Source organism: Oryx dammah, unplaced genomic scaffold, assembly GCF_014754425.2.
Source record: "Oryx dammah isolate SB20612 unplaced genomic scaffold, SCBI_Odam_1.1 HiC_scaffold_16, whole genome shotgun sequence".
Taxonomy (NCBI): domain Eukaryota; kingdom Metazoa; phylum Chordata; class Mammalia; order Artiodactyla; family Bovidae; genus Oryx; species Oryx dammah.
This window is the reverse complement of record NW_024070200.1, coordinates 44,252,395-44,266,266: the sequence shown is the minus strand read 5'-3', so window position 1 is coordinate 44,266,266 and position 13,872 is coordinate 44,252,395. Positions and strand designations below refer to the sequence as shown.

The window sequence follows — 13,872 nt, the reverse complement described above, 5'->3', positions numbered from 1 at the left end:
GGCGACAGAGGACGAGACGGGTGAATGGCATCACTGACTCAACGGACATGAGTTTGAGTAAACTCCAGGAGATGGTGAAGGACAAGGAAGCCTGGTGTGCTATGTCCGTGGGGTTGCAAAGTCAGACACAACTTATTGACTGAACAACAACAACTGAAGATAAAGTTCTGTTGCCACTGAGTACTCACTTTAGAAGCCAAAACAAACACAAAAACCAGTGCCTCGGAGGTGCACTGTTTAATTGGATCAAGAAGGTATATCCACTTGAACAGCTCAGTATAATTCCAAAACTGTCAAAGTGTAATTTTCAGAACAAAGACTTTCAGTAAAATACAGTGAGTGCATGTCAACTTTAAACACCTTTTTGAGGGAACCAGAGTGATGATAAAGCTGCTGTCTTGACACTGTTTATCACAGGAGGCATGAACTCAGATATTCAAAGAGGCCAAGCAAGTCATGTAAGTAAGGGAAGCAGGCATCTAAAAGATCACCTGGAGGAAGGTAGACAGGTTACACCTGAGAGAGCAGACCTTGTCTGCAGGCAGCTGTCGATCATCTTCAGCTGATTGTTGCCTTGTCGGAATCAGGCTTAGTGTTGCTCAGCCCTATCTTCAGCATTTTTTCCACAGAAGCTATTAGTCTGGATTTTAATAATGAGTCTTCCAGTATTAAAGTGTTGACAACTAATTCAGTATTTTTAAAACACTGTATGAGCCAAACAGAGCATGGGCTGGACATGGGCCTAAGAGCCATCAGTTTGTAGCTTCTACAGTAGATGTTAGTTACATAACATTACAGCAGAGGAAGAGTTCAATCACAAGTTATGTCTTATGTGAAAGAAAAGTTTTAAAAGATTTTTTAAAAAGATTCAGTTTTCTCACAGGGGTGGGAAAAAAACCTGATGTGATAGTGTTTTGTCAGCTAGCAATTCAGTGCCCCCCACATACATAAACATATGAATTTCCATATTAATTTCTATTTTTTGTTCATTTAAAATATGTTCACTTCTGGAGATCTGTATCATAGCACTGTGAATATTCTTAACGTTACTGAACTATAAGTTTAAAAATGGGTAATATGGAAAATTTTATGTTAGGTCTTTTTTACCACAATAATGTGTGTGTGTGTGAGTGTGTGTGTATAAAACTGAAAATATATTGAATTTTATTCAGAATGAAATTATTCATTTTAAATTGTCCTTACAGGGTAGTATATTGAATGTAACATATACAAGGTTTACACAGAAGTTGTATAGTAAGTGGGCTTCCTTAGTGGCTGAGATGGTAAAGAATCCGCCAGTAATGCAGGAGACCCAGATTTGATCCCTAGGTTAGGAAAATCCCTTGGAGAAGGGAATGGCAACCTACTCCAGTATTCTTCCCTGGAGAACTCTATAGACAGACAAGCCTGGCAGGCTACAGTCCATGGGGTCACAAAGAGTCGGACACAATTTAGTGACCAACACTGTATAGTAGGTAACAGGGGCAAGCCTAAGAGACAAGGAGATAATTTGAAAGGCTGCTATGGCCTTGTCAAAAGATCATGAGAACTTTTTTAGGGAACTAAATTTAGTAATGGGAATGGTATTCAATTTGGAGACATTTCAGGAGCCAAATTGGAGAAGCTAGTGAAAAACTGAACATAGTGCTTGAGAAAATAATAAAAAGATTAAGGTTTCTTTCTTGGTAACTGAGTGTGCCAATCCATAAGACAGGAAACAAAACAAATTCAGAGAAAATTAGTTCAGTTCTAGACAAGGCATGGGATTTCAGGACTTGAAGGAAACCTAGAGGTTACCTAGTACAATCATCTCATTTTGCAGATGTGAAAGTCTAATATTAAGTGATGTTTTCTCTATCAGTTTAAGTCAGAAGCCAGACTTAATTACACGTTTCTAGACTCAAAGTCCATCTTCTCTCAGTACGCCAGAACATCTGTTCTGTGACACATGGTTCATTCAGTTCAGAGATGAATGTGTGATATTTAGTAATCTTCAGGCTGTTGCCATATGTTAGTTAAGAAGGCCTTAGATTTCTTCAAGACACAGGATACCAGACCCTTTTCCTTGCTTGATAAACTACAAGTATGTCTCTTCTTCTATTCATAACCTTGTCTTAATTTTAAGCTGGTTGTAGGACCTATTAATGAAAATGGTTTGAAGGTATTTATAATTTCAAGCCTGGAGTTCAAAAGAAAGGTGGGGGCTGCAGATTGAGATTTGGAAGTCAAGGACCATTTCTTGAAACATTCTAGGAAATAATGGGTCTATATGTAGCATTCTGAAGAGTTTGGAAGTTCTCAGACTCAGCTGTATGTAAGAATTGATGGATCTGGGGAAGGCTGATGATCTTTACTTTTAAAAAGTCCCAGAGGTTTCAGGTGCACAGCTCTGAGAAGCTGTTAAAGGATTTGACGCAATTGAATATGCTTTTGAAAACATGGTTCCAACTTCAGCTTGTGGGGATAGTCTTGTGACTACTACTACTTGCAGTAGTCCAGGCAAGAGATACCTTTTAGCCACTATATAATATTTTGTTAATTTTCCATAATTCTTCTATATTGTAATGCTTATGTTTCTAGGGAGTGTGTGTGTGTGTGTGTGTGTGTATAAAAATTTGCTGCTATCCCCCCAAAGTGCATCTTTTTTGTTTCTTTGTTATTCTCTTGAATTACTTTACAAGGACAGATTCCCAAGTGTAATTCTGTTGAGCTAAAGGAAGTGAGTAGTTTTGGCTCCTGATTATGTGTTGTCATAATGGTTACTATCAGTTCACAGAGTTACTCTCCATATGATGTGTCAATATGACCTCTAGAATCATTTTATAAGGTTCAGGGAAAAGAAAAATGACTGGGATTTTTATTAGAGTAATTTTATTTTGAAAATAGCAATAAATTATCATGACAGTGTTTGTTCATGTTTATGCTGTTTAACCTGATTTTATCTTTAACAGATCGATGAACTCCCAGAGGGAGCTGTGAAGCCTCCAGCCAATAAGTACCCTATCTTCTTTTTTGGCACCCACGAAACGTAAGTCAACAAAACAACATACATTTTCAACACTTCTGATTTGATTCTGCTAGATGACATATGTTGTTAACAATCACTTTATATTATTTTATATGCTTTTAAAATCATTATAACCACTTATATAAAATTACAAAGGTAATATATCTTCTTAATGTCAAGATCTTTCATTCATTTTGCTTTTGAATGTCATTTGTTTCTGCTTAAATGCTGGGCATGACCCAGAAGTTTCTTTTAGGATACTTTTCAGTACTAGAGTGATTTCCTTGCCATGTCTAGTCATTTCTTTTGTAGCTCTTGCATATTTCCCTGCTGGAGTTATGTCTTTCATTCATATTTCACAGTCTCTCAGGCCTCTGCACAGTTTGTCAGTCTCTGAAGGAAACGTACCACCTTTATAAGTTTTTATAATTCTGTTGGTCACTTAGTACAGGTTAAACTGTTGAATAAAGGAAACTGAAAATACAGTGTCTCAAATAATATAGGAGTTTACTATTTTTTTTTTAAACAACCAGAGAGAGGCAGATACATCAAGGTGGGTAGTCAGCTCTGTTCCAGGGACCCAGGTTTCTTCTGTTGTGTTGTTCTGCCATTCCATGGGGGTATTGGTTTTGTCTGCTTATTTTGAAAAATGAACAAAAAAGCAAAAACTGGCTCAGCAGCACCCATGCATCTTCCAGACAGAGGGAAGGCGGAGAGAGAAGAGGTAAGGAAATGACAGGGAAATTCAATATGTCTCTTATACTTTTGTTTATTCCTGTGGCAAGAACTTGGTCAGTCATAAGGCCATATCAAGCTGTAAGGAAGCTGGAAACATGGTCTCTAGCCAGGCAGCGCTGTTGGGAAACAAATTGGGAGAAGTAATCCATTAAAAGGAAGAAGATGGTCGTGGGTACTAGGGAACAGTAGGCAACCTTGACACACTGAGAACACATATGGTTGTTTACAACAAGGACACAAATGGAATAGGAGTTGCAAATGGGAGCAAAAGCTAAAACTACAATGAAATCTTATAAGTCTTCAAAGTCAGGGCTGTCCCTGTGTTTATGTGAATGTTAGCAAGCCAGGCATGCACTTCTCCTGACAGCGCTGTCTCCAGCACCCTTACATCTTCCTTATTCTCCTAAGGAAAGAGAGTTAGCCAAGAGAGGGCCCTTTAAGTCGTAGTTCCTGCTTGTCTTCATCTGAGAAACATTTATGTTTCTTTCAAGAGGTTAGTTTTCTTTTCTTTTCTTTGTTTTGTTTTTATCTAATAGACACTTGTGGACAATGCAACTTAACACGTTTTTCTCCTTGAAGAGGTTGCTAGAGGCTTAGAAATAAATGTTTTACCAAAGTAATAAGTGCTCAGGGCTTTGTGATACCTGTTTTTGTATTTCCCTCATTCCTAACTCTGTTTTGTGTCTATACATTATTTTGCTTTTCCTTTAGGACTTAATTCTAAGTAATCTGATTGTATATCTAGAACAAGGCAGAATTTAATAAATAAGATTATTACATTCCCACTATATATACCAAAGTCACCCATTTACCCATATTATGTGATGACTTTCATTCACTTAGTAAACATTTTCTGGGTATTCTTTGAGGCACTTGAAATAAAAGTTGCCCTTTAAGAGCTTGCCACCTGGTATATTGCTAATAAATGTAACAGAATCATTCCAGGGAACAGTATGAAGGATATTATGGAGCTCTTTCTTGTAGCATCCTTAATATAAGTCAGTGGCATAATTCCAAGTCTCAATTCAGTAAAAGCATTTCTACCAAGGAGCAGTGTTTTATGGTCCATTTGTGAATTTTCTGCTGGTTTGATCATCCAGGAATAGATTTTAAAACATCTAGAGGACAGTGAACTTCAGAAAAATTGTTACAAGATTGTTTCAGCTGATCATTTACTAGGTATTGGGTGTCCTTGAACCTGAGATTATATGCCCTGGCAAGTGCCTAATATTCAGTCTCTCTATGAAGGCAAAGATTATGTGAATGTTGCTAAGCCCTATATACACAGTGCTGTGCACAGTGCCTGGCTTATGGCAGGTGTTTTCAAAAATAGCCGTTGAATGAATTAAAATTGATTCAATGAAATAAATGCAGTGGGGGGAAAGTATGTGAAAAGTGAGGGATTTAACAAGAAAACTATCAGTAGGCGCACCCCCCAGGCAGAGCCAGAATTCTCAGAACATGGCTCTGAATCTGTTGCTCAGACAGACAGGAGATTGGAGCCCAAATTTCTTCTGCGACATATAACTCTACCACTGTAGTTTTAGTCTGGACAATTCTTAAGGCAGCTTTTGCCAGGAAAAAAAAATAACATTCTTAGAGCATATTAGTTTGAACAATTTTATTTTCTGGTCTACCCATTAAAATTTATAAAACATACAGCAAAGTTAACCAATTGAAAGGAGATTTGATTTGTGGAATTATCCATAAACCAGAAAAACCCGAGATCATCTATCAAAAATAAGAATTTGTTTTAGAATAGCTCATTCAATCAATGTCCCTCTTTCTGGCAATAGCTCACATGGCCAGTTGAATCATTAACCCTGGCTCCTGTGGCATAAAGTACAGACAAGCTCTGGTTAGCATCAGTAGCGGACATGAACCTCAGGCAGCTTAGCCCACAGTTAATTCCTGTACCTAGAGTCAAGGACGACTGGAGAAAGGTCAGAAGCTGTAGTCTAATAATTTATGTCAAATTGCTCTACAAGTGAAATCACCAGACCCAAAGTCACATGTGCTTCTCATGCTCAGTTTGATTAAAATGTCCAGTAACCTAATAAACTATCTCTGGATGCAGTGAAATGCAATCATGCTGAACAGTTAAAGTTGAACAGCCAAAGAAGATGGGGTGATTGGGGTCAGAAAGCATGCTTGGGTAATTTTATCAACTTGAATTCTTGATCAGCTGGGCAGTAAGGAAGGGACCAGTACTAAGATCCAGTCAGAAAATGGAATTTATAAAATCAACAGTAAACTGTTAACCCATTGTCTCAAAGCTTTCAATATCACTTCTGCTGATAAGTTCCAAATACACACCTCTAGAACAGACGTTTTCCCTAAATTCCAGATCACCTGCCTAGTTGCCTACTTGACATCTTCACTGGGATATCTAACTAGATTTTCAGATTTAACATCCAGAACTGAACGTGTCACCTTCAAATCTTGTTCTCTCAAAAATCTTGCATTTCAGTATATTAAGTCCATTCTTCTAATTTCTCAGTCTGTATCCTTGGCGGGTGTGTGTGCATGCTCAGTCATGTCCGACTCTTTTTGAGCCCATGGACTGTAGCCCACCATGCTCCTCTGTCCCTGAGATTACCCAGGCAAGAATACTGGAGTGGGTTGCCATTTCCTTCACCAGGAAATCTTCCCAACCCAGAGATCAACCCTCTATCTCCTGCATCACCTGCATCGGCAGGTGGATTTTTTACCACTGAGCCACCTGGGAAGCCCATATCATTGGAGATAGCCTCAGTTCCACCCTCTCACATACCATATACGACTCATCAATGGATTGCCTTGGCTCTTTCTGGAGAGTGGATTCAGAATCCAGCCACCTGGATCCTGAATCCTCACCAGCACCCTAGTCCTAGTCACCATTGTTACTTCAGTAGCCTCTAATTAGTCTCTCCACTTCTGCCCTAGTACCCAGACCTTCAGTGTGTTTTCAGCACAGCCAGAGTGACCCTTTTAAAACACAAATTGTCACACTCAGAACTGTTAATGGCTTCCCATCTGACTCAAAGCCTCTGTAGTGGCCTCAAAGCCCCATCACGATCATGCTCCCATGCTGGTACCTTTCTGACCTCGCCTCACAACTCTGTCTTCACTCATTTCACTCCAGACACACTAGGCATTCTTCCATCTCAGAGCCTTTTATACTTGCTCTTCCTTCAACTTGCTCTCCTCTTCCCCAAATAACCACATGGGTCCCTTCTTCACCCTCTTCAGTTCTTGGATGTTCTCTTTTCAGTGAGGCCTTCCCTCTTGATCTGTATTTCTAAAACTGTTAAAATCCACACCAGTCCTTACTATCCCCCTTCTCTGCTTCATCAATAGATTCATTTATTTTTAGCACATGGTACTATATTTTATTTATCTTTTCTATTGTCTAGACTCCTACCCTTGCTACTAGAAGTATGCTCGATGAGGGCAGAGATGTTCATCTTTTTGTTCCCTGAAGAATGCCCAGCACCTCCAGAACAGCTGACACTTTAGAGATGTTCAGTAAAATGTGAATAAATGAGTCTCAGTTTGCAATGCATCTCAGCCAGGCTGTGGGCCTCACTATGTCATCTGCCAGATTAATGTCATAGACAGTAATGCTGAAGACTTTAGTTTAAATGCTCGGATCTATAGGCCTGCCTCAGGATTTATTCTCATTTTCTTTTCATAATGATGACTAATTTAGGATTAGGTTTAAATTGGATGATTCTATCTACTTTGCCACTTCTAATTTTTTTCTTGTCTAATGCCTCATTAAACACTAATGATTTTTTAATTTATAGAAATAATAATAAATATACTAATGTGGCATATAGAGTTAGAATCATTTTTTACTCTAGTGTTTGTTTTTACACCCCTTACCTATGAGAGATTAGCATATATAAGTCTTAGTGTAAGATGATTTAAGTCGTCAAAGTAGACATCCTTAAAACTACTTGTGTAACTAAAAATCAGTTTCAAAACAAAAAAGAAATTAGTAATTTAAAATCAAAGCAACACAGTCAGCGTTGCTGGCCTGTATACCTAGCTGTCCATTTTTTTCTACCTTGAATTATGTGTGCAAAACATCTTGTGATATGTGCCTAACTCAGAGTTTATACATACTTATAATTTATATACTAAGGTATGCTCTGACACCTGAGTTGATACTAAAAATGCCTTACATTTGAAGGTCAGATGTCAAATCTCTTTCTGATGTGTCTCTGCAGTGCTTTTCTAGGTCCCAAAGACCTCTTCCCTTACAAGGAATACAAAGACAAGTTTGGAAAATCAAACAAACGGAAAGGATTTAATGAAGGATTGTGGGAAATAGAAAATAACCCAGGAGTAAAGTTTACTGGATACCAGGTGACAATTTACTTCATTATCACTTGCTGTATCTCATTTTTTAATTTTAACTTTTTTCGATCTTTCTTATGTGTCCTTTATATTAACAATTACCCACCACCCATCTGAAGTCAGAATTCTGTCTTGGTCCAGTCGCACTTTGGATTAAATGTTCAGGCATACCTTGCTCTGTTTTACTTCACAGACAGTGCATTTTTTACAAATTGAAGGTTGGTGGCAACCCTGCATTGAGCAAGTTTGTTGACCTTGTTTTTCCACTAGCACTTGCTCACCTTGTGTCTTGGCATCATATTTTGGTAATTCTCTCAGTATTTCAAACTTTTTCATTATTCTTCTATTTGTTAATAGTACCCAAAGATCTTTGATATTACCATTATGATTGTTTTGGGGTGCCACAAACCCCACCCATGTAAACAATGAGCTTAATTGGTGTGTGTGTGTTGATGTTGTGTGTGTTCTGAGTGCTCCAGTGATCAGCCATTCCCCTGTCTCCCTCCCTCTGCTTGAGCCACGCTGTAAGACACAATACTGAAGTTAGGCCAGTTAATGACCCTGCAGTGGCATCTAAGTATTCAGGTGAAAGGAAGAGTCAAGTTTCTCACTTTTAATCAAAAGCTAGAAATGCTTCAGCTTAGAGACTAAGGAAGTCATGTGGGAAGTGCATGGGCCTAAAGCTAGGCCTCTTGGAGCCAAACAGTTAGCCAAGTTGTGAATGCAAAGAAAATGTTCTTGAAAGAAATTAAGAGTACCACTCTGGTGAATGCATGAATAATAAGAAAGTGAAACAGCCTTATTGCTGCTATGGAGAAGGTTTGAGTGGTCTGTATTAAAGATCAAACCAGTCACAAGATTCCCTTCAGCCAGAGCCTAATCCAGAGCAAGGCCTAACTCTCTTCAATTCTGTGGAAGCCGAGAGGGGTGAGGAGGCTGTAGATGAAAAGTGTGAAGCTAGTAGAGGTTGGTGCCAGAGGCTTAAGGAAAAAGCTGTTTCTATAACATAAAAGTGCAAAGTGAAGCAGCGGGAGCTGATACAGAAGCTGCAGCAGGGGATCCAGAAGCTCTGGCTAAGGTGTTTCCTGAAGGTGGCTGCTTCCTGAAGGTGGCTGCTTCCTGAAGGTGGCTGCACTAAGCAAGAGACTCTTTAGTGTACATGACACAGCCTTCTATTGGAAGGTGCCCCCTAGGACTTCCACAGCTAGAGAAGAGACTTCTGCTGCTGACTTAGCTTCCAAAGGTAGCCTGACTCTTGCTAGAGGTTAATTCAACTGGTGGCTTTAAGTTGAAGCCAGTGCTCGTTGACCATTCTGGAAATCCTAGTCTTTAAAGATTATGCTGAATCTACTCTGCCTGTGTTTTATAAATGGAACACCGAAACCTAGTTGACACCACAGTGTACTGACCACATGCTTTACTGAATATTCTTAAGGCCACTCTTGAGAACGACTGCTCAGAAAAAAAGATGCCTTTGAAAATATTCCTGCTTATTGACAGTGCATCGGGCCACCCACAAGCTCTGATAGAGATGTACCATGAGATTAGTGTTGTTTTCCTGCCTGCTAACATCATATCCATCTGTAGTCCATGAATCAAGGAGGAATTTAGACTTTCAAGTCTTGTTATTTAAGAAATACATCTTATAAGGCTTTAGTGGCCATACTTGGTGACTCCTCTGACAGATATGGGGAAAAGTTGACTGAAAACCTTCTAGAAAGGATTCACCATTCTAAATGCCATTGACAACATTTTTGATTCAAAGGAAGAGGTCAGAATATCAACATTAAGAGGAATTTGAAAGAAGTGGATTCCAACCCTCATGGGTGATTTGGAGGGCTTCAAGACTTCAGCGGAGGAAGTAACTGCAGATGTGGTAGAAATGGCAAGAGAATTAGAAGCAGAGCCTGGAGATATAATTTCACTGTTGCAGTCTGCTGTTAAAATTTGAATGGATAAGGAATTGCTTCTTACGGATGAACAAAGAGTGTCGTTTCTTGAGATGAAAGCTATTCCTGGTAAAGATTTGTGAAGGCTGTTGATGTGACAACAAAGGATTCAGAATATTACATAAACTTAGTTGATAGAGCAGTGACAAGGTTTGAGAGGCTTGACTCCAGTTTTGAAAAAAATTCTGTGGTGGCTAAAATGCTGTCAAACAGCATTGCCTGCTACAGAGAACTCATTCTTAAAAGGCAGAGTCAGCTGATACTGCAGATGTCATTGTTGTCTTAACTTTAAGTTGCCACAGCCACTCCAACCTTCAACCACCACCCTGATCAGTCAGTAGCCATCTACATGACTGACCCGCCATCAGTGAAAAAGTTAGGACCCACTGAAGGCTCAGATGATGATTAGCATTTTTTAGCAGTAAAATATCTTTAAGGTATATATATAGTTTTTTTAGACATAATGCTACTATAAACTTAATAGACTACAGTATGGTATAAGCATAATTTTTATATGCAGTGAGGAACCAAAAAATTCATGTGACTTGACTTATTGTGATATTTGCTTTATTGTGGTGGTCTGGAACTGAACCTAAAATATCTCCCAGGTATGCCTGTAATTCTGTTACTATAAGAGGGTTCATGTCAAGTGGTCACTGGAAAATTGAAATTGACAGCCCTCTATTTTGAAAATCTAGAGTAAGCTGAACTTTTTCTAATTAAAATAGAATGATTGTTTTTGCAGTTTATGATCTTTGCCATTTTTCAAAATGTCATTAGCTAATATTTTATTTTTTTCTTAGGCAATTCAGCAGCAGAGCTCTTCAGAAACTGAGGGAGAAGGCGGGAATACCGCTGATGCAAGCAGTGAGGAAGAAGGCGACAGAGTAGAGGAAGATGGAAAAGGCAAAAGAAAGAGTGAAAAAGCAGGCTCAAAGCGGAAAAAGTCATACACTTCAAAGGTTACTGAGAAACCTTTCCCCTTGTTAATACACGTAGAAATATATCAACTCTTGAGCCTCTTCCTTTAAAGACAGTAATACATCTGAAGGGAATAGGCAGGTAATCTTAGACGTGACGGTAACTGCTATGGACTCTCGTAAGGGCTATTTGGCCCTGAAATACCGCCTTCTCAGTTGGAGGAGGACTGTTCTTCAATCAAGGGTGTAAGAGTAGGTATCCCTCTGATAACTGTCCCCAGATGAGCTCTGAAGAATTTAAGAATGTAGGAGACTTCAGTATAATTTAGGGCTATGTCTGTTACTGTTGATAGAAGCATAAAGATAGACTCAGACTCTTGTCTCTTTTCTTTAAAGACTGTATTTTGGTGCTTTATTTGTTCAGTCCTATTTCCTGATCACCTGTTCTATGTCAGACACTGTACTAGGTAGACACTAGTGAGCAAATCCAACTCCACTCTTACCCTCCTATAACTTACCATCCAGTGGATTGGGGGTGGAAACACAAGAGTAAAAACCAATAATGAATATAAATTCTGGAAGGGCTATGAAGGAAATGAATGGGAGCAGGGAATGACAAAGTACATCTATTGAGATAGAGTGGCCAGGCCTTCCTGAAAAGACTAAGTTTATGCTGAGACCTGAAAGAGTGGAAGGAAGAGCCGTGTGTGGCAGAGCTCTGAAGGTGGGGAGGGTTTGACATGTTCCTGAACTGAAACAAGGCAGGCATCAGGATCAGGAGGGAGAGACAAGCAGAGGCTAAACAATGGAGACTGGTATGCCATGTTGACAGCTTACTGACCAGAGATGTATTAAATATGTCTTTGATTACCTGAATGGTATTGACCAGAGACGTTTCAGTATTCATGTACATAACAAACCACTGGCCACAGGCATAGTTTCTGCCTATGGTCAATAATGTGTTAAGGAGTTTGTATTTTATTCCAAATGTAACAATAATTTATTGGAGACATGACATGATCCTTGATTTACAAATCAGAAGTTTAGGTTTTTCATACAGTAATTCACAAATGCAGTTGAAAAAACTGATACTGTGGAAGTTTGTTCACCTTATAGAAACTTTAAGCAGGATAAATGGACCTTTGAAGATAAAGATTGGTACAAGTTTTGCTGTAATGGGTCTGTCACAAAGGTGAATCCTTAGAGAAATTACTTCCATTTAGACTGTGGCATTTAGTGACTGGATATACTTAGGAAACTCCTTAAAAACAAGTATCATGGGTTTATTAGACTGTCAGCATTTTATTTCACAGTCTATAAAACCCACCCAACTGGCATACAGGTACAGTTGTATAAATGCATATTACTTCCTGTACACCTCATGAAGAACATGGTATCTGCCTTAAATGAGGATAAAGTTTGCAAATGACAGCAAAAGAGTTAGAAAAATAACCCCTGTAGAAGACTGGATCTCCCACAGGGATTATTTTTTAAGCTGAATTTCTTTCAGCATTTTGGACTTCACTTAAACACCCAACTGAATTTATTTTATTTAATTCATGATTGTCTGTTGAGCTTCTGTGAAATGTGTTGTGCTACCCTAAACTATCTAAGCTTTCTAAGGTAGCTGAGATACATAAGTAAGTGACTTTTAAACATCCTTATTTGATTTCTCTTGTGAAAACCAGAAGTAATGGAACTCTGCCTGGGGGGTAGACTTATAGTGTAAAGCAGTGAAGAGGGAAAGGCATACTATACTTACTAAGGCTTATCTATTTTTAAATTAAAGAATCATTCCCTTTGCTTCCTTCAAGATCACAACTTTTGTGATCACTAGACAACCATGATTTATTTTCAGTATCAACTGTATAAGCTAACACAATGGTTCTCAAACTTTCACATGCGCCAGAATCACCTGGAAACAGGGTTGTTAAAATATATATTGCCCAGCGCCACCCCACCCCAAAATTTCTATTTTAGTTGGTCTGGGGTGGGACCTTAAATATCCGTGAACTGAGGTTGCCAATCTGGGAACCACATACCTGGGGTAACGTCACTGCTCTCTTTGGCTTTCCAAATATTTCCTTTTGGTTGTGTGTGGTGATTTTTTTTCCCCTACATCTGTTTATTAAAGTTGAATGATCTTCCTTTGTCACTGAAAACCAGTGGCCCACAAACTTTTCTGACTGCATCCAAGTTAGGTTGAGGGAAGAGTCCCACATCCCCTCTACCTCACCCAATTCTGTTTTTCTGTGGGGAAAAAAATTTACTAGGAGAACAAAAGTATTTCACCTTTTATATCATCACACTTGATTTAAACTCTAGGCACTCCACATTCAGATTATTGAATCTCTGCTTTCCTTCTATGTAAAAAAGTAAAAACGAAGTCATTTTAAAGGGATATTTGAGGCTTGGTTGGTCGTTTCAATTAAGTAAAATAGAAACAATGTAATTATAGATTCTGTCACATAGCTAAAAGGTATTTTCTCTTTAAAAGTTGCATTTTAAAACACAGATTGTCTGAGGAAGCTCAAATTTGCTAACTTTATTTTTGTTAAGACCAAAAGTGACTTGGCTTAATGAGTTTTCTTAGCTGTTATTTGCCATGTGCTTAAAGATTCATAAAATTTTTCAGAAAGGAAGTGTAAGTAAAATGCTACATTTTATTTTCTTAAAAGTGCACAGTGGAGCCAGCTTTTGATCATTTTAATGCTGTTCTGCAAAGCAGCTCTGGCTGTGAACTCTAATTGTATTTTCATCCTCACTGCAGAGTTCATCTTGGTTTCAGAAGCTAGATGATAAAAAAGGAGCTAGTTCACCAGTATGGCCTTCAGTTCTTAAATAATTCTCCATAATTTTAAAAATGAAAGTTAATTCAGGTCACACGGTGACGTACAAGTTTTGCCAAGATCAT

The 13,872-nt window shown here is 38.6% G+C and overlaps 1 protein-coding gene across 2 annotated transcripts in view; it reads left to right on the top strand.

The window, feature by feature from the left end:
• The window catches only part of HDGFL3 (HDGF like 3), a 75,974-nt gene that overhangs the window by 48,271 nt on the left and 13,831 nt on the right, over positions 1-13,872 (top strand). For both annotated transcript variants that reach the window (XM_040257456.1, XM_040257455.1), the window contains exons 2-4: positions 2,952-3,028; positions 7,960-8,098; positions 10,842-11,000. In XM_040257456.1, coding sequence (XP_040113390.1) covers positions 2,952-3,028; positions 7,960-8,098; positions 10,842-11,000 — 375 coding nt within the window. The remainder of the gene's footprint in view (positions 1-2,951; positions 3,029-7,959; positions 8,099-10,841; positions 11,001-13,872) is intronic.